Source organism: Miniopterus schreibersii, assembly GCF_964146895.1.
Source record: "Miniopterus schreibersii genome assembly, chromosome: 10".
NCBI lineage: Eukaryota > Metazoa > Chordata > Mammalia > Chiroptera > Miniopteridae > Miniopterus > Miniopterus schreibersii.
Window position 1 is genome coordinate 30,304,685 of NC_138110.1, and position 25,032 is coordinate 30,329,716.

At 39.1% G+C, this 25,032-nt stretch overlaps 2 protein-coding genes and 1 pseudogene across 6 annotated transcripts in view; 1 reads left to right on the forward strand and 2 right to left on the reverse strand.

Annotated features, from left to right (window-relative positions):
• Positions 1-3,858, reverse strand: part of ELP2 (elongator acetyltransferase complex subunit 2) — a 39,928-nt gene extending 36,070 nt beyond the window's left edge. The window contains exons 1-2 of one of the 2 annotated variants that reach the window (XM_081149512.1): positions 3,706-3,858; positions 1,275-1,353 (exon numbers count right to left, since the gene is read on the reverse strand). In XM_081149512.1, coding sequence (XP_081005638.1) covers positions 1,275-1,353; positions 3,706-3,843 — 217 coding nt within the window. In that variant the 5' untranslated portion in view covers positions 3,844-3,858. The remainder of the gene's footprint in view (positions 1-1,274; positions 1,354-3,705) is intronic. The other variant, XM_081149513.1, reaches the window with a different exon arrangement.
• A 62-nt stretch (positions 3,859-3,920) lies between these two features.
• Positions 3,921-24,929, forward strand: SLC39A6 (solute carrier family 39 member 6). 3 transcript variants are annotated; one of them, XM_081149516.1, is made up of 10 exons: positions 3,921-4,730; positions 6,310-7,140; positions 8,586-8,769; positions 9,623-9,792; positions 10,815-11,033; positions 15,897-16,002; positions 19,487-19,864; positions 20,969-21,049; positions 22,742-22,932; positions 23,704-24,929. In XM_081149516.1, the coding sequence occupies exons 2-10, from the start codon at positions 6,319-6,321 to the stop codon at positions 23,854-23,856; spliced, it is 2,304 nt and encodes a 767-aa protein (XP_081005642.1). In that variant the 5' UTR covers positions 3,921-4,730; positions 6,310-6,318; the 3' UTR covers positions 23,857-24,929. The 3 variants fall into 3 exon arrangements, with proteins under 3 accessions (XP_081005642.1, XP_081005643.1, XP_081005641.1); XM_081149517.1 differs by having other exon boundaries at positions 3,921-4,227; XM_081149515.1 differs by having other exon boundaries at positions 4,048-4,487.
• LOC308562779 (large ribosomal subunit protein eL30 pseudogene) lies at positions 16,200-17,990 on the reverse strand (annotated as a pseudogene). The gene is made up of 2 exons: positions 17,972-17,990; positions 16,200-16,554 (listed from the first exon to the last, which is right to left on the reverse strand). The product of its transcript is annotated as a large ribosomal subunit protein eL30 pseudogene (transcript).
• Positions 24,930-25,032: the final 103 nt, after the last annotated feature.

Consider the following 25,032-nt stretch of genomic DNA (forward strand, 5'->3'; position numbering starts at 1 on the left):
CAACTGAAATAAGTAGCTTAATCAACATTTTTTGTTTTTAATGTCACAGATAAAATCATAGTAGAGTCTCACTGATTCAGGAAATTTTGCATTTGTGCCTGGCTCAGAATGCTCTTAATAAATGTTTATGGAATAAAGAATAAAATTAATTCAGAGTCCAGTAGGTATATTTAAGACATTTGAGGAAATCCCATAGGATTTTGGAAGCACCATCTAAAAGCAGTTGTTTAATTAAACTCTGGAGTCAAGAATCTTAGAGGTAAAAGAGACCTGGAGATAATCTAGTCCAGCAAATTTCAAATTGTTTGGTGTGAGGACTCCTTTACGCTCTTAAAAATGTTTGAGGATCCCATAAAGCTTTTGTTTATATGGACTGATTATATGTACCAATATTAAACACATAGAAATTTAAACTGAGAAATTTGAAAACTACTTGCTTATCAGTTTACTTAAAAATAATGAACTCGCCCTGGCCAGTGTGGCTCAGTGGTAAAGCATCGGTCTGCACACCAAAGGGTCTCAGGTTCAATTTCCGGTCAAGGGAATGTACCTGGGTTGCAGGTTCATTCCCCGGGGCCTCGGTAGAGGCACACGTGGGACTATGTCTCTCTTACACCAATGTTTCTCTCTCCCCACTCCCTCCCTTCCACTCTCTTAAAAAAAAAAAAAAAATCAAAAATCAATGGAAAAAATATCCTCAGGTGAGGATCAACAAAATAAATAAATAATGAACTCCATTACATATTAAGAAAAATAACATTTTTATGGTGAGGAAAAACCCTGTATTTTCCGAAACAAAAAAATTAATGAGGCACTATTTTACATTTCTGCAAATCTCTTTAACATCTAACTTTATTAGAATACAACTGGATTTTCATATCTGTTTCTGTATTTAATCTGTTATGATATCGCACACCACTTAGCCATGTCCTGCCTTAAAAAGCGATAGCTTGTCTTTGTCAGAAACGTCCTATAAGCCAAATCTTTAGAATCCTAGCCTGGGTCCCAACATGGGCCCTACTTACAGGCTTTCAAGCAGAGCTACGGGCAATGGTGGATATTTTACCATAGTCAGGGCTGGCCTCTACCCTCATCCTAAACACTGCTGTGTTATCCATGCTTCAGTTGCTATAAAGTAAAAGTACAGGTCAGATATTTCATTGGGCATATCTTTTTTCCAACTGCATAATATCAGATAAGCTAATGGTAAATTAAGAGAAGTGATGAAAGAGAAAACAATTTAGATCAGCTTTAACAATCAGATTAATACTTACAGCCATCCTGTTTACAAATCCACTGTACACAATTGACTCGAGCAGTGTGACCATTCAGGTTGGTAATGACAACCCTTTTCTTCAACAAAGAAAACACCAGTTAGTAAATTAGAATCTATCCTACAGAGGAATAAATTCATAAAAATCAGATTTCAGTGTTTTTGATGCTAAAAAGTTCAGGATTACTTCAGACAAAATCACCTTCCTTTAATTTATAAACTTGTAACTGTGGCTTAAACCATCAGTTCTCTAATTATTTTCACCACTCCACATTCCCAGTATCCTCTGCTCTCATCACTCTAAGCTCCCAGGTCTTCATCTGCCTTGCTCCTACTCACCACCCCCACCCCCTTCCCACTCCTGTCCTCCTCATCTGAGGAACCTGTCTTGACACCCCAAGTTCAATAAGGAACTTCTTCCTGGTGTTCTCACAGGTCTCAGGGCCTTACTTTACCATGCTCACACCAATCTGAGGGTTTTGTTAGGAAAAAAAACACTTTTCAGTGGAGCAGTTTGTGATTAATAGGTACAAATTCATGGCTCACTTTGCATGTCATGGCTAATCAAGTGTTGGGTTCTTTTTTTTCCAGTCCTCATCTGATGATATGTATTTTGTTTTTTGTTTTTTTATTTTAGAGAGAGAGGAAGGGAGAAACAGAGAGAGAGAAACATAGATGTGAGAGAAATACATCAATCCGTTGCCTCCTGTATGTATCCCGACTGACCAGGGACCCACAACCTAGGTATGTGCCCATAACCTTTCCGTGTACAGGTTGACACTCCGACCAACTGAGCCACACCAGCCAGGGCTGGTATCGGATTTTTAAATCCTAATGACACAAGGTTACCACCAGGCCATAACTATTAAGGTTCTCAGACATCAGATATCTTCAGATTGCTGCTTTCACCATTACTCCACACCTGGGGTGCTGAAGACATTAACTCTGTGATTATAGTGCCTTTCCCTTTATAGCTCCTCTCTACTTATTGCCAACTGCACTGGCTTTCCACACATATGCCAACTGGAATTCTAATGGCTGAGAAAAAGGTATACAAAGGTAAAAGTATATAAACTAATATATTTCACACATTAGTTATTTGAGGCTGGGAAACAATTTACAGTAGTTCATTTTCTCACTAGATTGAGAATTCCTTAATGGGCAGGTGTTATCTATTACCCATTATTTTTGTGTCATTACCACCCAGTCCAGGGCTAGCCCACAGAGGGTCCTCAAAAATTTGCTGAATGAACATCATCCCCCAAACTTTATTTTAGCATTTCATTTACTTAGCTCTTATTCCCACATTTAATTAAATGCCCAACCAACAAATACGTAACAAAACAAAGTGCTTTTCAGGCCCAATATATTTCTTTTTTTGATAAGTTAATATTCCTTAACATGGCCACCAGGTTATCATTAAAAATAAAAATGTGTGCCCTGCCGGTGTGGCTCAGCAGCTGAGCATCCACCTATGATCCAAGAGATCGAGTTTCGATTCTGGTCAGGGCACATGTTAGGGTTGCCCGGGATCCCCAGTAAGGGGCGTGCAGGAGGCAGATCAACGACTCTCATCATTGATGTTTCTCTCTCTCCCTTCCTCTCTGAAATCAATAGATAATATTTAAAATATACATATGGAAAGCAAATACAACTATTTTCTATATAAATTTGAATCTGCAAAGGGTGCGAGGATAATGAATTTTTAATCAAATTTAAAGCAGTCCAAGAAATACATAAAGCTAGCTCCTGCAGTGCATTTTAATTTCCAGCACTTTACTTTTTATACTGAGGCTCTTTTTGAGAAGCAACACTAACTATATTGTCTAAAACTAACCAGGGGGAATACGGGGAAAACGAACTCTGGAAAGCATGCAAAAACAATCAACCGACTGGGTGACGTTCAGGGAATGGGTTAAGTCCTGCCTTATAACTAGTGCTTAGAATACCCATCCCCTAGGACCTTTACCACAATGGACCTTCTTTAAAATGTCCAATTGCAAAGCTAAAATACTAGTGACACGTTTTCAAAATTCAATACAACAAAAGTTTATGAAATAACTGCAGGAAATATAGAAATGAGATAGCGTCTATGATAATGGATTTCATCCATACCTAAATTGCAAATCTTTCAAAGCCCAAACTAATTTTTTAACAGTACTACAGTTCCCACAGAAGGCTTCAGAAAAGGTGGTCAAGATCCGGGTATCTACGTAGGGCTAACGGGTCAATGGTGCGACGTGGTGACTCCAGGCTGACGGGGAGCGCGTGACCGCGAGGAGCCGGTGCGGCGCGGCCACGGGCCGGTGCGAAGCGGCCCAGACCGCGCACCCAGCCTCCTGGCGCTGGGCACCGTCTACGGGCCGCAGCGAGAGCACCCAGCAGATTCAGCCTCAGAGGCACACGGGGTCAGGCGTCCCGCCACCTCTTACCCGAGGGTCATAGAGCACCACGGAACAGGACGTGCCGAAGGCCAGAAGTCCTCCGGGCCCGGAGCTCCAGCTCAGGGCTCCCCGCACCCGGTTTGGACAGCAAAACACGTGAGACGTCTCCAGCACTGATGCTACCATGTTGCTGGCTGGTCGGAGGCCGAGATCTGGGCGCGCACTTCCGCCCCCTAAGCGGAACTAACTACTCGCGAGGCCGCCTCTCCCGCTGGCGTGATCCGCACCGCGTTTCGGAGGCAGCCGGGGGCGGGACGGAGACGGCCCCGCCCCCAGCGCCGGCCCCGCCCCCTGCCGAGGCTCGAAAGGTCCTCAGTGCCCAGCAGCGGCTCCCACCTCTTGTCTGCTCGATCGTGGCCCAGAGCACAAGCGCGCCCTCTATCCCAAGGATGAAGACCCGACCGGAGTAGCCCGGGACCCTACAGAAAGGCCCGCGGCTCAAGTGCTGGGGCAGCGTCGGGAACGTCCCGCTGCCCCTCACGCCCGCTTCCAGCAGCAGAGTTGGCCCAGGTGAGACCCTTGGCAAGCAAGTCTCGAGCCTCAACGGGGCAGGGGCGCGGAGGGGCTCAGCGAAAGAAAGGGTCCCCAGTTGGGCTCGACGCTCACAGTCGCTCGGACCGCGCACTCGCCCCCTCCCGCCCCTGCGAGCCCCCCGGCGCCGGCGAACAGGCGGCCACGCGGATCGGCTGGCCGGGACCGGGTTTTGAGCCGCACTGCGCATGTCCCGCAGTCCGGGCCGGCGAGGCGGTGGTTTCCAGGCGCGAGCGGCGGTAATTAGTAATTGTCCTGTTCCGGCGAGGCTGGGGCGCGTGGGGCGCGGCTCTCGGTGCCCGCGCGGTGGTACCGCGGCCGAGGGGCATCCGCAGCGGTAAGATCGCCGCTTCTCCGTGCCCTGTAGAGGTTTCGAGAGAGAAAGAAAGAAAGGGAAGCACGGGCCGGTTCCGAGCCCTCCGGACCGCCTGCGGGGAACTGAACCTGCGCGCGGGGCCGGGGAACTGCGAGGCCGCGGAGAGGTGAGTCCCGCGAGCCCGGGCGGGGGCTGCAGAAAGGGGAGGCCCGACTTCCCAGTTTAGGATGCACAGATGGGCTTCGGGGTCCAGCGGAGGACTTTGTGGGGAAAGTATTAACCTCCTCGAAGGTAGGGTCGTGTTTAAATTAAAAAGCCCTTATAAGTAGTGGTCTGCCTTCCTTCCCTTTTTCGCCACTCGCCTCTCTTCAGGCCCCTTTTTTAGGCTTTTTTCCAGCAACACTCGGGGACTTGCAGGGAAGAAAGTCCGCCCGCGGGTCCTCGGCCTCCTTAAGCATCCTCCTGGAGAAAGGCACGGAGCTGCCCCGGAGCATTGTGTCTGTGCTTGTCACAACCCCTCCCGCTCCTTGCCTTTCCCTCCTGCGAGTAATTTCGTAATGGTTCTCGTTTGGCTATTAAAACTTCAGGTCCCGAAGATTGTTCTTTCAGGAGTCTAGCCCGATGGTACTTATGTATTATGTGCTTCCCTTTTCGCTGCTTCCAGTATAAGCAGCAGCTGTGCAAAACTGCTGATATTGTTTGGAGCACTTCCATGTACGCAGTTAACTTAGTTTCCGCAGTTACCCTGTGAATAGGTATTGCCAGCTTTCCCCGGTGCAGGGAAGAAGAACTGAAAGTGGTAGAGTTAAGTTGCCTCATACCCTTGCTCTCTTGGTCCAGAACCGGGCCTCTGTTTCTTTCACTGGAGACAGGTGAGTTTGGTGACGACTGGACATCTGTGTCCTGAGATAATCAGACTAACCTTGTATCCCGACTATACCTTCCTTGGCTTAACTGAATTCTGCTTTTCAAGGCTCAGCTCAATTCCTAATTCCAAACACTATTGTCTGGATGAGTGATGGTCTATGGTGAAATTTTCACCGATTTATAGCAACATAAGAATGATACAGTTTTTTATGAGTTTTTTAAGCAACTATTATGCGGTCGTTCAAAAGCATGAAATAAATCTATATGTACTGACATGGAAAGATGTCATTTTTGAGTAGGAAAAAGGTCCCATTTGTGTGGTTTAAGTACCTATTTACTTGAAAATGCATAGAAAGTATCCTGAGGCATACACAGAAACTGGCAAAATTGGGTGACTTTGAAGAATGATATTGGAGAAAGAAGCCTTAAATTGATTTGTTTATAGTTTAAGAAAAATTTTCAATGTGAATTATTCTGAGATTGCCATATCTACTACTTTTAATATTAAAATAGAGTTTTATGAAGTGATGGTGGTGGTAGAAGTAAGTTTTGTTTTGAGTCATTGTTCTCAACACAATAAGAAGTTGCCAGTATGGCTGTGGCCACATGGATTTCTCCAGTGTCTGAATTACTATTGCTTTTATAGTGCTAATTACAATCTGTTAACGCTCAGCAGTTCTCCAGTTGTTAACATGTTTTCGCAATGCAAGGGTAGAGCCTAGAATTCTAGTTTCTTTATTTTCACAGTACCAAACATTGCTAAAATGGTGCTCTGTAAACCTTGATTATTTGTTTAGACATCAGTGTTCAGCAGGAGATTTCTTAATTCAAGTTATTTTAGAAGTGAAGGCAAAATTTCTTTTTTCTTTCTTCTCTAGGAAGGTGCGATGGCGAGGAGTTTATCTGTGATTTTCATCCTGACCTCCACTCTGTCAGTCACAAATCCCCTTCATGAAGTAGAACCAGCAACTGCTTTCCCTCAGACCACTGAGAAAATTATTCCAAACTGGGAATCTGGCATTAACGTTGATTTGGCAGTTACCACACAGCGATATCATCTACAGCAGCTTTTCCATCGCTATGGAGAAAATAATTCCTTGTCAGTTGAAGGGTTCAGAAAGTTGCTTCAGAATATAGGCATAGATAAGATTAAAAGAGTTCATTTACACCATGACCACGAGCATCACTCTGATCATGACCACGAACATCATTCTGATCATGATCACGAGCATCACTCTGATCATGACCACGAGCATCACTCTGATCATGACCACGAGCATCACTCTGACCATGATCATCACTCTCACCGTAATCGTGCTGCTTCCGGAAGAAATAATCGGAAAGCTCTTTGCCCAGACCATGACTCTGATAGTTCCGGTAAAGACCCTAGAAACAACCAGGGAAAAGGATCTCGCCGATCAGAACATGCCAATAGTAGAAGGAATGTGTTAATCAAGGATGGTGTTGGTGCTAGTGAAGTGACCTCAGCTGTATATAATGCTGTCTCTGAAGAAACTCACTTTCTAGAGACAATAGAAACTCCAAAACCTGGGAAACTTCTCCCCAAAGATGTGAGCAGTTCCACTCCACCCAGTATCACAGAAAAGAGCAGGTTGAGCCGGCCGGCTAGGAGGAAAACAAATGAATCTGTGAGTGAGCCCAGAAAGGAGTTTATGTATTCCAGAAACACAAATGAAAATATTCAGGAGGTAAGATAAAGGTGGTTGTTATTTTAATCAATATGCCTGCTTGTCTATTCTGTCATAGCCATTCTATCTCTAGTTGTAAGGAATTTAAGGTAGAAATAAAATGATGAGGCTATTGAAAAGGTAATTTCCACTTTCTCAGCAAGGCACTTGACCCAAAGTATCCCTATCATGTTGTAATCATTTCTGATTAAAAAAACTTGGGGGATATTAAGAACAGTGCTGCCTGCTAAAACTGTTTTCTAATGCAGAATTTAAAATAAGTATAGAAAGCAGATATCAAAGTTATTTTTGGAGAAAGCCTTTAAAGGTGAATGTTATTAATAAAAAATAGAAAATGGGAGGTTGAAAATGCAGGAGTTAGAATCCATGTTTTAGGGAAAGGTGTGGTTGAAGGGGTTGAAGAATGTAAGAGCATTAATACCTCCTTGCAGAGGGATTGTAATAACTTGTGGAGTGATTGAAATTGGAACTGCTACCAAGAATGACATACTCGACAAGTGAATGGGCAATGAAGTTCTGAGTTCATATGTTTTTTTCTAGACTAGACTTCCAGACTACTCAGTTTGCCTTGCCTAAAAGATTCAAGAACAAGGAGTTAGTTGGAATATGTTAATAAGCAAAACTTAAGTACTTCGTTCAAGCCATTATATGACTGTACTAATTCTAGAATAATCCTACTAATGGTCATTCCCATAACAACACTGGTAATAGTTTGTTCTGAGTAGTATTAACCAAGAATTGGTGGAGTTTAAAATAACTTTACAGAAGAGGAGAAACTTTACCAATTTTAGGGGTATAGAGGGAGCTCAGAAGATTCTCTTCAAACTAGTCATCCAATTAAATTGTTGAAACAGCTGCCTGCCGGTACAAGTTTGTTTTATTACCAACCTTACCCTGCATGAGAGTAATGTGCATACTTTAATATTCTCTCGTAGAGCATTATTTTGCCAGATATGTAGTCAGAACTGAGCTAAGTTTGCCAAGTATGGTCATTGCTGAAAGAATGACGTGTTTTGGACTTGTTTAGGCCAGGTAAGGTAGCGTTGGTACTAAAACAACATATGTCCCAATCTCTAATGAACCCCATCTCGAAATTAAAGCTCATTTCCTTAATAGGTTTATACAATGAATTAACAGGCTTGTGAATGGCCATTTATCCTCAAGCTTATTTCACTTGAGGCTTTCTCTCTGGGCAACTAGTGATGTGACTGTTTCTACCAAGAAGTAGGCAGAGAGGTGGGATAACACTATTGTGACATAGTATCTCCAGGTAGTTTGAGAAGTTCCAAAGTACTTAAAACAAAAGTTGATTTTAATTAGTGTAAACTTAAAAAAAAATTTAAGAGAAGCTCCAGTAAGGAAAGGGTGTTTTGTCATCAAACAACTTTTTTGGATTTTCTAATGGGAATGCCTTTTGGTGATTTTCACTGCTTTGTTTTCTTCAGTGTTTCAATGCATCAAAGCTGCTTACATCTCATGGCATGGGCATCCAGGTTTCACTGAATGCAACAGAGTTCAACTATCTCTGCCCAGCCATCATCAATCAAATTGATGCTAGATCGTGTCTGATTCATACGACGAGTGAAAAGAAAGCAGAAATCCCTCCGAAGACCTATTCTTTACAAATAGGTAGAATTGCATTTTTTTAAGTAAAAATAATTTTCAATAGATACATTTATGTTGTAAAGTTCTTTATATTTACAAAAACCTATTCATTTTTAGCATGATTTCAAATATACCATCTTAATTGTTTTCTGCCTTGAATGTGAAGAAAGCATGTTAGCCTTACCCTTTAAAAAAAAAACTTAGATTGTAACTTGTCTGTGTTAGCCTTATCTTTAAATAAATAAGTAAAACATAGGTTGTAACTTGCCTGAGGTCATGAAGTGTCCAGGTTATCTGAAATGTGGGCTTTTTGTAATAGCCACGCTGTTTGGGAAAAAGAGTCAAAGCTAATCTCTACTGTGTAGGAGCCTAATTCTGGTCTGTTGTTATTAATAAATGAAAGTAGGTTAAGCTGTGCTCTAGTGTAGAGTTTCAGTGCTCAAAAACTATAATGAAGAAATAATTGTTTTGTTTACTGAAGAAATGATTCAGTTCCTGATTTTCTCCTCTTTTTTTCCCTTTTTCCCTCTTTCTCTTTTTAACTTTTTCCTCTCTTTTTTAATTTGGGTGTTACAGGAGTCTGAAAGCTCAGTTCCCAAATGAGCTAGAGTTCATCCTTGTTTATCTTTTTTTTTTCCCTTCTTTCACTACCAGCTGAAGGATTTTCCACTAGGTTTATGCTCTTTAGCTGGAGAGTTCAGTCAAATTGTTCATTTGAGCCCATTTGTTGGTTATTGCTGTTACCACAGTCCTATTCCACTGAATTTGTATTTCTTTAAAACTACCCTACTTTTACAAGTTGCTTTATGCTACTCCAAAGTCTCTCTTTTAAAGTTTATCAATTGTGTGTTTTTATCTTTGCTCTTCTGTTTGACAGCCTGGGTTGGTGGCTTTATAGCCATTTCCATCATCAGTTTCCTGTCTTTGTTGGGTGTTATCTTAGTGCCTCTCATGAATCGGGTGTTTTTCAAGTTTCTCCTGAGTTTCCTTGTGGCATTGGCTGTTGGGACATTGAGTGGTGATGCTTTTTTACACCTTCTTCCACATGTAAGTATGATAATTTGTCCTATTAGTTTATTGTATTATTCAGCATTGAAAATATATGGGATTTTTTGGTTTATACTAGAATTCTGTGTATTGATATGTATAAAGGTTAGAAATTTGGTTTAGAGGAGTTTATTTTCAAATATATTTGGTAACCAAAAGCTGCATTTTTGTACTTGATCTTTTTTTTTATTATTGATTTGAGAGAGTGAGAGAAACATTGATCGGCTGTCTCCCGCACTCGTCCCTACCAGGGACCGAACCCGCAACCTGAGTATATTCCCTGACCAGGAATCAAGTCCACCACCTTTTGGTGTACGGGATGAAGCTCCAAACAACTGAGCCACACCAGCCAGGACTGTGCTTGATCTTAATACATATTTTTTGCTTTTTAAAGGGAATTAACACAGACTAAATACAGACTGATTTAACTTTTGGGGACTCAGTTATTAAAAGGAGACAGAGTCTACTCAGATGTTAGTACTGTGACAGACTGCAAAAGTGTGAATTATCTGCTTACCTGTTAGTGTAATTGCCACAGAAATAAAAAGTGTGACTCTGTCTACTCAAGAAACTTTAGGATTTTTCTTCAAAGTTGAATTTATATGTGTATTTAGAGATTTACACTTTGTGACATGAGTGAATTCTTAAATAAAGCAAGTTTGGTAAAGTGAGTTTACTTTTCCATTAAATATTTGGGATAGGTGCATAAGCAGGAAATATTTGGATCTCGTTTTCTAAATTTCCCTTAGAGATTTGCAGGTAAGTGTGGGGCAGGGGAATGTATCTCTCTTTACACTAAACAGATTCAGTCTATTAAGTGCCATAGTATATTATATGTATTAAGCTCTAGATAGCTGGCTGCTTATTGGTCATTTTATTTTTAATATCCTAAACTTCCCTTCATTCCAAAGTATTCCATTAATTGCCTAATTCTGAATGATTTCAGATTTGACCTTATCTTAGCCAGTTTTTCTGACATGTGTGAAGCTAATGAATTTATAAAAAACATATTTTGCCTTTAGTCTCATGCAAGTCACCACCATAGTCACAGCCATGAAGAAACAGCAATAGAAATGAAGAGAGGGCCACTGTTCAGTCATCTGTCTTCTCAAAACATAGAAGAAAGTACCTATTTTGATTCCACATGGAAGGGCCTAACAGCTCTGGGAGGCTTGTATTTCATGTTTCTTGTTGAACATGTACTCACATTGATCAAGCAATTTAAAGATAAGAAGAAAAAGGTAAGAAAAAGTATACTGAGTACTTATCATCCATCAGACATTTATTTAAAATAGAGGTCTAATTAGACCATTAGCAGAGCTCATCGAGGGTATGTGATCTTTGAGAGGGGTTGAGTATTCTTGAGATACTTTCTGCTCCCAGGGGCATTAATGGAGAGCAGTTCTGTATCTTTATAACCCTGGACTTCTCTGTCTTCAGAATTCCCTTCAAACTCATGAGACAGTGAGAAAGGCAAGGATAAACATTTTTGTAAATAACCAAACAAGGCACAGGTGGGTCCTTGAAATCAAGATTCATGATTATGGCCTTGATGGTAGCAATGGTTTCATATATATACTTATCCCTAAACTCTCTGAGTTGTATACATTAAATCTGTAATGCTTTTTGAATGTCAATCATCTCCAATAAAGTGGTTTAAGAAAAAAGTATCATGGATACGCCATCAATATTCATTGGTAGCTATGACTATGTGATTAACCTCAAATTATTCACCCAGTAGCTGGATATTCTATTTGAAAGGATGGATATGTAACTTTCACAGACATGACCTTTGCAAATTGCCTCTAGAAAATAGTATGAAGCCAAACAGTAGTAGGCTCTTTATTTCCGGTAAAAAATAACTTTGAGTTGCCTTTGGTTATCTGCTCTCTTCTTATCTGATGTGACCAAGGCAAGTCACTGAAAGGACTATTCTAGTGGGAACTCTTAAAAAATGACCCGTACATATCTTAGACATTTTAATTGAACTTAAAATATTTGTATACTCCTATTCTGATCATTTGATGTTGACCAAGATTATCTTTGAGTTGGAGTTCTGTGTGGTGATTTTTTTTTCTAAGTTCAGCCAGAGGTTACATACGTGTAAAGGTATTTTAAGTATAGAATCTAGATTTCAGAAATTTTTTAAATTTTATACATTGGTCACTTTACATAATTTTTTTAAATATATTTTTATTGATTTCAGAGAGGAAGGGAGAGGGAGAAAGAGAAACATCAATGATGAGAGAGTCATTGATTGGCTGCCTCCTGCGTGCCCCCTGCTGGGGATCAAGCTCGAAACCCCAGCACATGCCCTGATGGGGAATCGAACCTTGATCTCCTGGATCATAGGTCAGTGCTCAACCGCTGAGCCACACTGGCCAGGCTACCTGATTCATTCTTAATCCAGTAAGTTGTCATCTGTGTTCCTATTGTCCCTATAGCTTCCCTTGGACTGGTTTGAGGACATATCCTACTTCTTTACCTTCTCTGGAATTACTCTTTCACACTCAGCTTTCTAAAAAGAATTTCTTTGACTATTTATTTTTAGAGTAAAGTATCAAAATTAAACATGCTCATCAGAAAAGTTTTGGAAAGTTTTTGAGAAAAATAGGAAAACATTTTCCTATGGTGTTACCACTCTAATGCAACCATTATTTACATTTTTGTATCATCTTCCCAGGCTTTTTGACACTTTTTTTTTTCAATTTTTCAATTACATTTGACATTCAGTATTATTTTATATTAGTTTCAGGTGTACAGCATAGTGGTGAGACAATTAGATAATTACGAAGTGATCCTCCTCATAGTTCTCGTACCCACCTGGCACCATACACAGTTGTTATATCACCTATGCTGTACTTTACACCCTCATGGCTTCTTTTGTAACTACCAATTTGTACTTCTTAATCCCTTCACCTTTTTCACTCAACCCCCACCCCAAACCCATCTGGAATTATTCTTACCTTAAAAAAACAAAAGATCATTCTTAGTTTTTTGGCGGGGGGTATGGAGGTTGGTTGGTTGGTTTTACCCTTTTTCTGTTTCCAGTGCCATAAAGTATTGAAAATTGTAATTTCAATTTTTTTTTAATTTTACTTAAAGATAACTTTTCTTTAATCGTTCACTCTTTAACATGATAGACTCACTATGATTAAATATAGAATAGTATTTTTCAAACTGTAGGTTATAACTTATTAGTTGTGAAATCAATCTTGTGTCATGACCAATGTTTTCAAATACAACAGTAATATTACAGTATATTATATATATTACTGTGTAAGTAGCACATATATTACTGTGGATTGTAGTCAAAGCTTGATAATCTCTGTTCTAAACTAGTTTCTACTAGAATTTAAGCTCTTTAAGAGCAAGGACCTCTTTGTCTTATTTACTGCTTTATCTCCAATGCCGAGAATAGTGACTGGCACATGAGAGGTGATTGAAAAATAGTTGTTGAATGTATAAGAAACATTAAACAACAAGTAAACATAATTTCTAGATGAAGATGTCCCACAGGAGTTTTGCAAACGTTGTGCTCTTCCTTTTCAGAATACACTGAGTATTTTTCAAGGACATCCAGATCTTAGTTTTACTTAACAGTTTTTAATCTCATTTGGTTTCTCAAAAAGAAAAAAAGCTATTCATTATATGATAAGTGTTGAGAGCTCTTTGGACCTGTAACAGGACATTTTACATAAAATTTTCCTTAAGACATCCATCCTGCACCCCTGAATGTCATAGTTTTAGGTTACTTGCCATCTTTGTCAATCTGAAATCTTTATATTCAAGTTAGCGTTACATCTCATACTTGATATAGTTAGACATTACAATAGTTCAACGTCAAACTTTCTCTCTACCAGTAAAGGTTATTGCTCGTGCTGGAAATGAGAATCATCTGTGACACCTCCCTCCTCCTCATGTTCAACCTAGTTTTATTAAATCTATCCAGAGTTTTTTTTATTTCTCTTCATCTTCCTTTTTATTCTAGTCCATTCCATCCTTACCTCCCATCTGGGTGGCAGTAGTTGCCTCCTGACTGACCTGTTGACATTATTTTTTCTTCTAATCCAGCCAGAGTGATTTGTTTAAATGAAAATCTGATGAGGTTGGACTCCACAACTTAAAAGCCTTCTTTTAGTGATTTCTCATTGCTTTTAGGACAAAGCCACAACTCTCAACAGGTTTGCATTGTCTGATCTCCTCCAACTGCCCAGCCTTACCTCTAGCCACCCTGTATGACCTACTAGGCCCCAACCACCTTGTTCTTTCTATTAAAGACGGTGCTGTCCCCTTCCTGGCCTCCTACATGCTATTCTCCCTGCCTGCAATACTGCCTCTCTCACCCTTCCCCAGCAAACCCCTGCTCATCTTTAGGTCTTGGTATAAATATCACTTTCTTGAGGAAGCCTGTCCTGTGATTTACTGTGGTCTTGTTGTTACACTCTCTCAAAGCACTCTGTGTTTTTTCTTTGTAAATGTATCAAAAATTGCAATCAAAGAATTATATAATCATTATCTGCATAAAGCCTCCTCCCTCCCTGTTGGTGATAAGCTCCATGAGAACAGAGACCCTTTGTATCTTATTTTACATTGTATTGCCAGCACTTAGCATAGGGAACATTATAGGCCCTTAAGGAATAAAAGAATTCATTAACATCTGTAAGTTCTAGAGAGAGTCATTGCCCAACAAGAAATAAAGCATCAAGTGAAGTGATTTAAAATACCCTGAATTTGTTTATATTCACAAATATTTAAATACTTCCTCTGTTTGAGGTATTGTGTTAGGGGTAGTATAAAGATTTGTTTGTGTGCTTGCCTTTAAAGTGTTTTACAACCTGTTGATATTATGAACATCCAAAGCTGTAGAAAATTTTTGAGTTTATTAGAATTTCTTTGAGAGCCAAACAGGACATGCCTGGAAGCAGGATCTCAACAAATGGAGAACAATGCTTCCCAGAATGACAGTTTGCAGTTTCTTTTATGCATATGGAATTAAGTAGAGAAGGTAAGGAAGATTACCTAAAGCGAAAGGGGTCAAGGCAAGGAGATCTCTATGATTGGATTACAGGATAGCTGACAAGATTGTGTACTCTCTTGAGGGTGGTTCTGGTTCCATTCTAAGAGTTCTGAAAAAGCTATTTAAAAGGTATGTTAACATTAGATGTACAAAAACAGTGGACAGGGCTTGCTTAAAGCAAAGATAACCTTTCAGTAGGGAAGTTACAGGCCTGAGGTGTGACTACCCACCATGATCTGCCCAGTTAGAAATTTATAATCAGATCACCCTGTGAGGTTACTTTCACTTGTTACATTGGACTTGTCAGATTTATTATAGAGCCCCCTTTTTGTCCACAAACCTAAGAAAATGTACAGATATTTTTATGTACTGTTAGAACTAGAATGAAATCTTAGGTATGTTTGTTTAAGTCATAGTGATTGTTTAAGTCATATTCAGAGGTACTACAAATAAGAAATAGAATTTTTTGTGTGACGTTTTTAATATTTTGACTATTACAGTGTAATTTTAGGATGTAAAAAGTATGAGAAGTATGAGTTTTCAGCATACAAAGGAGAGATTATGCTTGGGCTCAGAGATAGGAACACTATACTATCTCAGGTATAGTGGTTAAAAAAACCTAATTATAAATTCAAGGCTAGCTAAGAGAGATTTGTTTAAAAAGAGAAAGCTTATTAATAGTGTTTTATTATAGGAAAAATATTTTAGTTATAACAAATACATAATGTTACAGTGTAGTTTTAGGATATAAAAAGTGTGGGAAGTATGGGTTTTCAGCATACAAAGGAGAGATGGAGAAAACCAAGCACTTGATTAGCAGATCACTAAATGCCTGAAGAAAATGCCTTTGGCTGGCTCTAAATTGATAACCTGAGGCAGAGCTCAATTTTAATGTGCATGTGAGTCACCTGGGGATCTAGTTAAAATCCCGATCTGATTCATTAGGTCTGGTTGTGGCCTGAGATTGTGCATTTCTAACAAGCTCCCAAGGGGATGCTGTGCTGCCACACTTTAAGTGTTTATTAAAGTTGTACGCATAAGCAAATCAACTCTTTTAAAGTGTTGCTTTCCCTTGCTGTTTTAGAATCAAAAAAAAACTGAAAATGATGAGGAGGAGGAGATTAAGAAGCGGTTGTCCAAGTATGAATCTCAGCTGTCAACAAATGAGGAAAAAATAGACCCTGATGATCGTAAGTCCTTATGAATCTGAGGGCTGGGGGGAATTCATTGCTCTTCTTGGGCTATATGGAAGAGATGAGACCATGTCCTTTTTTTAAAAAAAAACAAACTCTCATCCTTTTTAATTGCCGGTGAGTAGGTTGTTTCTATGTTTTGTTGTGTTTACACCAAGCTCTGGCCAATTTTTTTAAAGAAAAATATCCCATGATTTACTTTTCACCAGTCTGTTCTGGCATGCTTCTGATGATATCAGAATCACCAGGGTCAATGATAGCCAGTGTGCATACTATAGTATTTTTCACACGCTGTGCCCAATTCAGTATTATTTCCACTGTAGTGATGGACACCAGTCTTGGCCAACATGGCATAGTACTCTTTCAGATATTTCCTCAAGGCTGGACAGTTGTTGGCGAGGATGACCAGCTTCGCTTTGCCTTGTCTGATCATCTTCAGAGTCTGCTTGTAGCCCAGCACGTACTTCCCACTTTTCATAACCAGCTGGAGCCTAGAGTTGATCAACTCCAGCGACTTTTTCTTCTTCTTTGCGGCCACCTTCTTCCTGCCTTAGGTGTGGGATGGCCCCCAACCGAGCGCAGCCACCTGTGTTTTTTATTTTATTTTATTTTATTTTATTATTTTATTTATTTTATTATTTTATTTTATTATTTTATTTTATTTATTTTATTTTATTTTTTTATTTTGAGGTAATTTCAGATTTATAGAAAATGGTTAAGAATAATACAAGGAATTGCCCAGCTGGTGTGGCTCAGTGGTTGAGTGTTGACCCATGAACCAAGAGGTCCCCTGTTCGATTCCCAGTCAGGGCACATGCCCAGGTTGTGGGCTCATTCCCCAATAGGGAATTTGCAGGAGGCAGCCAATTGATGGTTCTATTCCTCTCTCTCTAAAATCAATAAAAACATATTTTTTTAAAAGAATAATACAAGGAATTCCTATATCCCTTTCCTGTATTCCCCAGTTATTTTACCTACATTTTTCTCTAAGCCATTTAGAGTAAGTTACAGACATGATGTTTCTCTACCCCTAAATACTTCAGCATATGTTTCCTAAGAAAAAGAACATTCTCTTATATAATCACAGTTTGGTTATTAAAATCAGGAAATTAATACTGATACAATGCAGAGAGAGAGCGAAACAGAAACATCAATTTGTTGTTCCACTTTTTTATGCATTCATTGGTTGATTCTTGTATGTGCCCTGACTGGGGATTGCACCTGCACCTTGGCACATCAGGACAATGCTCTAAACAACTGAGCTACCTGGCCAGGGCACTTGTGTTTTTCTAATTGTCCTAATTTCATTATACTCTCCCCTCCCCCAAAAGAAAAAAAATTTAGGGTACAGTCTAGGTCAGGTGTTGAGTCTAATGTTTTTTGTTTTGGGGTTTCCTTTTTTAAAGAATAGTTTATTGCCCGGCCGGGCGTGGCTCAGCGGTTGAGCATCGACCTAGGATCCGGGTGATTGGGGTTCGATTCCTGGTCAGGGCACATGCCTGGGTTGCGGGCTCGATCAATGACTCTCTCATCATTGATGTTTCTATCTCTCTCTCCCCCTCTCCTTCCCTCTCTCTGAAATCAATAAAGAATATTAAAAAAAAAAAAAAAAAAGAATAGTTTATTGATTTTTAGAGAGTGAGAAACATCAATCAGCTGTCTCCTGCACACCCCCCCACCAGGGATGAAGCCCACAACCCAGACATGTGCCCTGACTGAACCGGCAACCTTTTGTTGCACCGGGATGGTGCCCAACCAGCTGAGTTACACAGACCAGAGCCCAGTAAAGATTGATCAGTTTTGGCAGCAATACCACAAAGTGGTATCATTCTTTTCAGTCACATGATGTGCCACCTTACATGATGCCCTTTGTCACCTGTGGGTGGTGTTAATTTTGATCACTTGGCTAAGGTTATATCTACCATGTTTTTTCACTGTAAAGTTACTATTTTTCATGTAACTTTACTGTTAGCTTGGAATTTCATGTTGAACAGGTCAGTTAAAATTAAAATTTTAAACCAAACTTCTCACCCTGACTTTCAAGATTCTAACCTGCCCTCCACTCTCCCTCACTGTCCTCGCTGTCCAGCCTGCTGACCTTTTATCCTGTGAGCATACCAGGTTTGTGTCAGAGCCTTGCATTCATTGTTTCTTCTTCTTGGACACCTTCACATAAATTCCTTCTTCTGTTGTTTAGGTCTAAACTCAGATATCTCCTCTTTAGAGGTCTTCCCTGATCACCCAAAGACAAAGGTTTTTCCTGTCACTTTCTGCCATATTATCCTTTTGTATTTTCTCCCCATGCTTTCCAGCGCCTTAAATTACCTTATTTATATCTGTAGCTCCTTGTTAACTGGCTTTCTTCCCACAAGAAAATAAGTTTCTTGAAGACAAAGATATTCTCATGCTCCATTCTATCACCAGTGCCCGGCAGGGTGCCTGGCCCAGAGCAGGAGCTCAATAGATCTGAGGAGAGAGAGAAACTTGACTGTTGCCACTGCCTATTTGTTTTTGTCCACCCTTTGTTTTCCAGCATGCTGATTTTTTCTCTAAAGAGCAAGTAAAATGTCCTTGCTCCTCTTTCTGCATCTATTCTCTCTAACCTTTTTAACAGGCTCCAGTGAAATATATAACAGTACAAGGAAATAGCTTTACAATTGGACCACAATGTCAGGAATGCTTCCAGGAAAAGCCGTACCAGTATATAGGACAAAGAAAAAAGCTAAACCTTACTGTTGCAATCTCCTCTTTGTACAAATAGTAAATAGTGATGATGGTATTTCAGATTCTGCTGTTTTTCCTTGAATTTTGCCCTTAAAAAAGAGGAAGTGTGCCCCAGCCGGTTTTGCTCAGTAGTTGGAGCATCAGCCCTTAGACTGAAGGGTCCCAGGTTCGATTCTGGCCAAGGGCACATACCTCAGCTGCAGGCTCAATCCCTGGCCCCTGTCAGGGTACGTACGGGAGGCAACCAATCAGTGTGTCTCTGTCTGTCTGTCTCTCTCTGCCCTCTACTCTCTCTGAAAAGCAATGGAAAAAGTATCCTCAGTGAGGATTAAATAAATAAGTACATAATTTTTTTAAAAAGAGGGAATCAGACAATAAAATTATGTTTATTTCCAATTTAAATATTTTTCTTAAATATTTTTCTAAAATAAGTATATGCTTCTTTTATAATCAGAAAAAAAGTCATCTTTAAAAATATAAGGAGGCAGAAGAAATTAAGGGAGGATCTGGAGGATAATTATTGAAGGTTACCATTTAAAATCTATTCTTAATATGTGAGACCATTTAATTTCTAAAATTTATTAAAACCTATTAATGTTTTTCATCAATAATACTGTAATGTTTCATTCTTCAGGCATATGGGAGAGAGTTGCTCCGATTTAAGATCTTTTTTTACTTTGTCAGTGGAAATGTTTGAAATGTGTCTAAGCACATTAAGCCTTCTGACTGTCCCAATGTCTTTTTTGTTTATACCCAGGACCTGAAAGCTATTTACGAGGAGACTCACAAGAGCCCTCCCACTTTGATTCTCAACAGCCAGCAATCTTGGAAGAAGAAGAGGTCATGATAGCCCATGCTCATCCACAAGAAGTCTATAATGAATATGTACCCAGAGGGTGCAAGAATAAATGCCATTCACATTTCCATGACACCCTGGGCCAGTCAGATGATCTCATTCACCACCATCATGACTACCACCATATTCTTCATCACCACCACCACCAAAACCACCACCCCCACAGTCACAGTCAGCGCTACTCTCGGGAGGAGTTGAAAGATGCCGGCATCGCCACATTGGCATGGATGGTGATAATGGGCGATGGCCTGCACAATTTCAGCGATGGCCTGGCAATTGGTATACATCTACGTATTTGCCCCTTATTGATTATCAAAATGTTGTTTCTTCTTTGGCTACTTTGACAGTAAAATATTTGATAAAGTGAAAGGAACTGTGCCTTGCTCATTACCTAAATTATAACTACCGAAAGTTGTTTTAATTTGCAAGGTCTTAAGATCAGGCTCCAATGTGTTTGGAGCATGTGTGAGTTTTTCCCCCTATACATTTAAGTTATCTGCAATATAAACAGTATTTATTAAGGTAAAAGAATCTGTTCTATCTTTTCTTTCATGCTGTAAAGGAATCTATGTATATCTGATAAGTAGAGTTTTTGCTATTAAATTGTTATGCCACAATTAGGAGATAATAGAATACTTGGGAATTTTAGTAATTAGTGCTGAAAGGAACCATGGAAATAATTATAGATTAGGCAGCTGAGGCCTGGCAAGGTGAACCACTTGCTCAAGGAGACGTGCTATTTGAGATGGGCCCAGGCCTTGGCTCCCTGGAAGCCTGGTGCTCTTCCTCCTCTAGGTACTGTGCACAGCATAAGCAACAAAGAAGAAGGTTCAAATGCTAAGTCATGGTTTATATATAAACCATGGTTTATATATAAACCAGTTGTATAGTATGTTAGCTTTTAAAAGGAGGGGAGCTATTTGTCTTAGACTCTTTTTATGAGACAGTGAAAGAATGAATGTAAACAAGTCTGATTACATAGTGAATTCCTCTGAGGCCAGTAAAACAATTTGTACTCTTGACTGCTGAGGTTTTTTTTCTAAACCTTTTAAATCAGTTTATTTTACATTTTTAAATAAGTGTTTGATGCAGTAGCAATTACTTCTCAGGTTTGTATAAGATCATCTAATCACTGTTAAGGCATAGTGGAACCTTCCCTTCTGAATCATACCAGCTTGTGCTCCATTGGGAAATTTAACCCTAATTGAATGTAATCTGAGTTTACTTACAAAGAAGATACTGAGTGCAGTTGGGAAAGTTCTGTTTATTCGCAGCCAAAATATAGCCTATTTCTTTTATTGCATTTTGTATGCTGGTAAGATTTTTTAAAAACACATCCACAAAATAATGTAGTCAATCTTTTTCTGATTGATTTTTACACAGGTGCTGCTTTTACAGAGGGTTTATCTAGTGGTTTAAGTACCTCTGTTGCTGTGTTTTGTCACGAGTTGCCTCATGAATTAGGTAAGAGAACCATATAAATGGTATTTTCCAGATGGCTTTTGCTAATGATAGTTCCAGCAAGCTTCCTCATAACTTTTATGCCTTCTCATACATCCTCTAACCTAGCTAGCTTTCTTTTCATAATGAACACAAGTTCATTTCCAGCCAGAATTCTGACCCTATAAGTACAGTTACGCAATTGCCTGTGTGAAATTGCCAAAGAGGTACCTGGGCCCCCTTTCTCATTCTACTAAATATTTTCTTATGCCAGCATACTGCTGACCTCAGTGATCATTTCTTCATACACACAATATGAATTAGACCACAGGAATCAAATAAGTCATCTTCTATTAATAGAAAAAATCTCTTTGGAACTGAAGAAAAACACCATCCCAGAGTTATTCTGGATCCCAGTTCATGTCTTTGTTTTTTTTTCTTATAAACACATATTTGCACACACCCATGACACCATTTTCACTTTTGTTCCTTGGCATATATTCTGTCATTCAGAAGGCCTCCCATCTGCCTGCTCAGTGCTTATAATCAACATGTGGTTTATGTTCTCTGTTCTGGATTCTTCATGCTCCACGAAGCCTTAACTATTCCCATCTTAATTTATCTTGTGTTCTCCTTTTATAACCAGAACATTAGACTCTAGCTCTTAATTATAAATTGCCTTTATCATTTGCTGATCATTTCATGTGTGTTTTCCACCCTCCTCTGTGTGGCCAATTATGAGTTCCTTAAAGACAGTGTAAACTGTAATAATAGTAGATTTGTGGTATTTATCACTCATTAAAGTGGGAGCCTTAAGTAAAACTTTGGATAAAAATATCTTAGTGTCCAGCTGGTGTGGCACAGTGGTTGAGTGTCAACCCATGAACCACGAGGTCCCCAGTTCAATTTCAAGTCAGGACACATGCCCAGGTTTCTGGCTCAATCCCCAATTGGGGGCATGCAGGAGGCAGCTGACCGATGTGTCTCTCATCAATATTTGTTTCTATCCCTCTCCCTTCCCCCCTCTCTAAAATCAATAAAAAACATATTTTAAAAAATTAATAAACTTTAAATATATATATGTTAGATTATAGAGCTGTTAGGGTGATTTATACTGTTGCTTCATTTATTTTAATCCTCACCCAAGGAGGGAATATATTTTTTTCCCATTGATTTTTAGAGAAAGTGAAAGGGAAGAGGGAGGTGGAGGTAGGGAGAGAAACATCATGTGAGAGAGACATCCATTGGTTGCCTCCCACATGCACCTGGACAGGGTGGAGATCAAACCTGCAACCCAGGTACATGCCCCCGACTGGGAATCAAACCTAAGACCCTCCAGTGTGTAGGCTGATGCTCTAACCATTGAGCCACGCAGCTTTTTTTCCTCTAAAAATTAGAGAATTTCTGCCCTAGCCAATTTGACTCAGTGGTTAGAGCATCGACCCGTGGACCAAAGGGATCATACCTTGGTTGCAGGCTCGGCCCCAATAGGGGAGCGAGCGGGAGGCAACTACTGGATGTGTCTCTCTCGTATTGATGTTTCTCTCTCTTTCTCTCCCTTCCACTCTCTCTGAAAAAGCAATGGAAAAAATATCCTTGCGTGAGGATTAAAAAAAAACACATTAGAGAATTTCTTAAATCTGTGAAGTCTCTTGGGTGTGTGTTTTAAAAATGATTTTTCAATTAATTAATTCCCTTTTGTATTTTCTGTTAAAGGTGACTTTGCTGTTTTACTAAAGGCTGGCATGACTGTTAAGCAGGCTGTTCTTTATAATGCTTTGTCGGCCATGCTGGCATATCTTGGAATGGCAACAGGAATTTTCATTGGTCATTATGCTGAAAATGTTTCTATGTGGATATTTGCACTAACTGCTGGCTTATTCATGTATGTTGCTCTGGTTGATATGGTAAGTTTTTAAGGTGTCAAATTACAGTATTGACCAATAATAAAATAGAGAAACTGTTTTGTGAAACCTTATTTATAAAAAGGCTTTAGAGTAAATGCAGTAGTGATAAGTCATTCTATACTCAACAAGGTCACATATAAAATATAGTTCCTTTACAGTTTATCTTTGTGGATTGTTGACCACAAGCACATCTTTATCCTGCCTAATGTGTGTGAGGATACAGAGAAATATCGACCCCCTTCTGATATGTCTTTTTGAGAGTAGAATCTCAGCAATCATTCTTTGAATTGTGTGTAAATTTGTAGGAAACCTAACACAAGCCACATATTATTGGCATGCTGTGTGTACTAAGAATGCTTAAAAGCTCCTTATGAATGGACAAAGAAGTCATATCTCTTTGTCACCAAAGTACAGCAATCTTATTGTTAAAATTTTATTTTACATAGTATAAGGTTTCCATATATCTGAATTCTGGTAAGCCACATGTTATATTCAGTTCAGATACAGGCAGTAACTGAAGCAAGAACAAACTGGACCAATATCAATTTGACTTGCTAAGCAGATGGTAAATAATCATTGTTAATTAAACTGCTAGGAAATGTTATGTCACGTTAGCTAGAATCAGTATGTACGTAGTCATGATTTAAGGAATTGACCCAGTATACTTAGCTACATATAATATGAATAAACTATCCTGCAAAGGCTTATAAAAACAATCTGTAGTTTTGAAACCTTAAAGGTTGCTCTTTTTTTTTTTTTCCCTTCTCTAAGGTACCTGAGATGCTGCACAATGATGCTAGTGACCATGGATGTAGCCGCTGGGGATATTTCCTTTTACAGAATGCTGGGATGCTTTTGGGATTTGGAATTATGTTGCTTATTTCCATATTTGAACATAAAATTGTTTTTCGTATAAATTTCTAATTAGGTTATAAATGGTAGAGTAGCTTTAAAAAATTGCTCTCTATAGTTTGAATAGGTCATAGGAAGATGAGAGTAGATGCTGTGATATGCAGCATTTAAGGTTAGTGGATTTTGTGATTTTTGTACTGCATTTGTTATGCTTATAAGGTCAGTTATGGTGGTAACCTAAAGGTACGTTTTAATATTTAAGTTATTCTATTTGGGGAATATAAACTCTGTGTGCAATTTACCAGTTTTACCAGTTTATTGTATAAACAAAAGATTTGGCATGACATGTTCTATATAGTTCAAGAAAATGTCTTTGATATTTTTTCTAGAACTAATGTAATACAGTAATTCCCATGCTGGATTTTAGGTCTTTGAAGAACTGCTGGTATTTAGGAGTAAGAATACGCATGAAGCCTAAGATACCAATAAAGTTTGTACTGAATTTAAACTAAGAAATAAGGAGGGGAAAAATATGTAAGAATTAAGAAGGCATAAATTTCTTACCAAAAAATCACAAAAGTGGTTATAAAATAGAAGGAAATTTAGATTTAAATTAAAAAGGCAATATTAGTCAAGTATAGAGTACATTCATAAACGTTTTTGTCAAAGTGTTAATGTTCCCATAAAACCACAGTGAGCACTTTTCACTAATTTAGTTGTACATTTAACTTTGTATAATGGAAACATCTAAAAATAATTAACGAATTCAAGCACTATATCACTTAACCAAGAAATTTGAATTTTAAAATATTTGTGTGGAGGTATACCAGATGAGTATGAGTAAGTTTACGTATTGCCAGAAGACTTAGATATCCCCAAGTTATGTATTGCCCAAAGTTATGATTGGATGATTATCTGGTTTACCAAATGTCAGTGTATTAGGACTTTGAGATAAGGACATTAAAGCCGTACTGAGTATATTTCGACTTCTGGATTCAGGAAGTACTTCGGTATCTTTCAGTGCTTCAGTGTTGTCATTATGAGCAATTGTCATGTTTATATATCGTACTTTAGACTACTAGAGCTGTCTGTGCCATTCTCTAGATGTTGCTTTTCTACAAAATAAAACCCCTGTGTCAGCTTAATATTAGATGTCTGGTATTTCTTTTAACCATCTTAACCATTTTTAAATGTACAGTTCAGTAGTTTTAAGTGTGTTTACATTTCTGGATCTCCAGAATCTTTTCA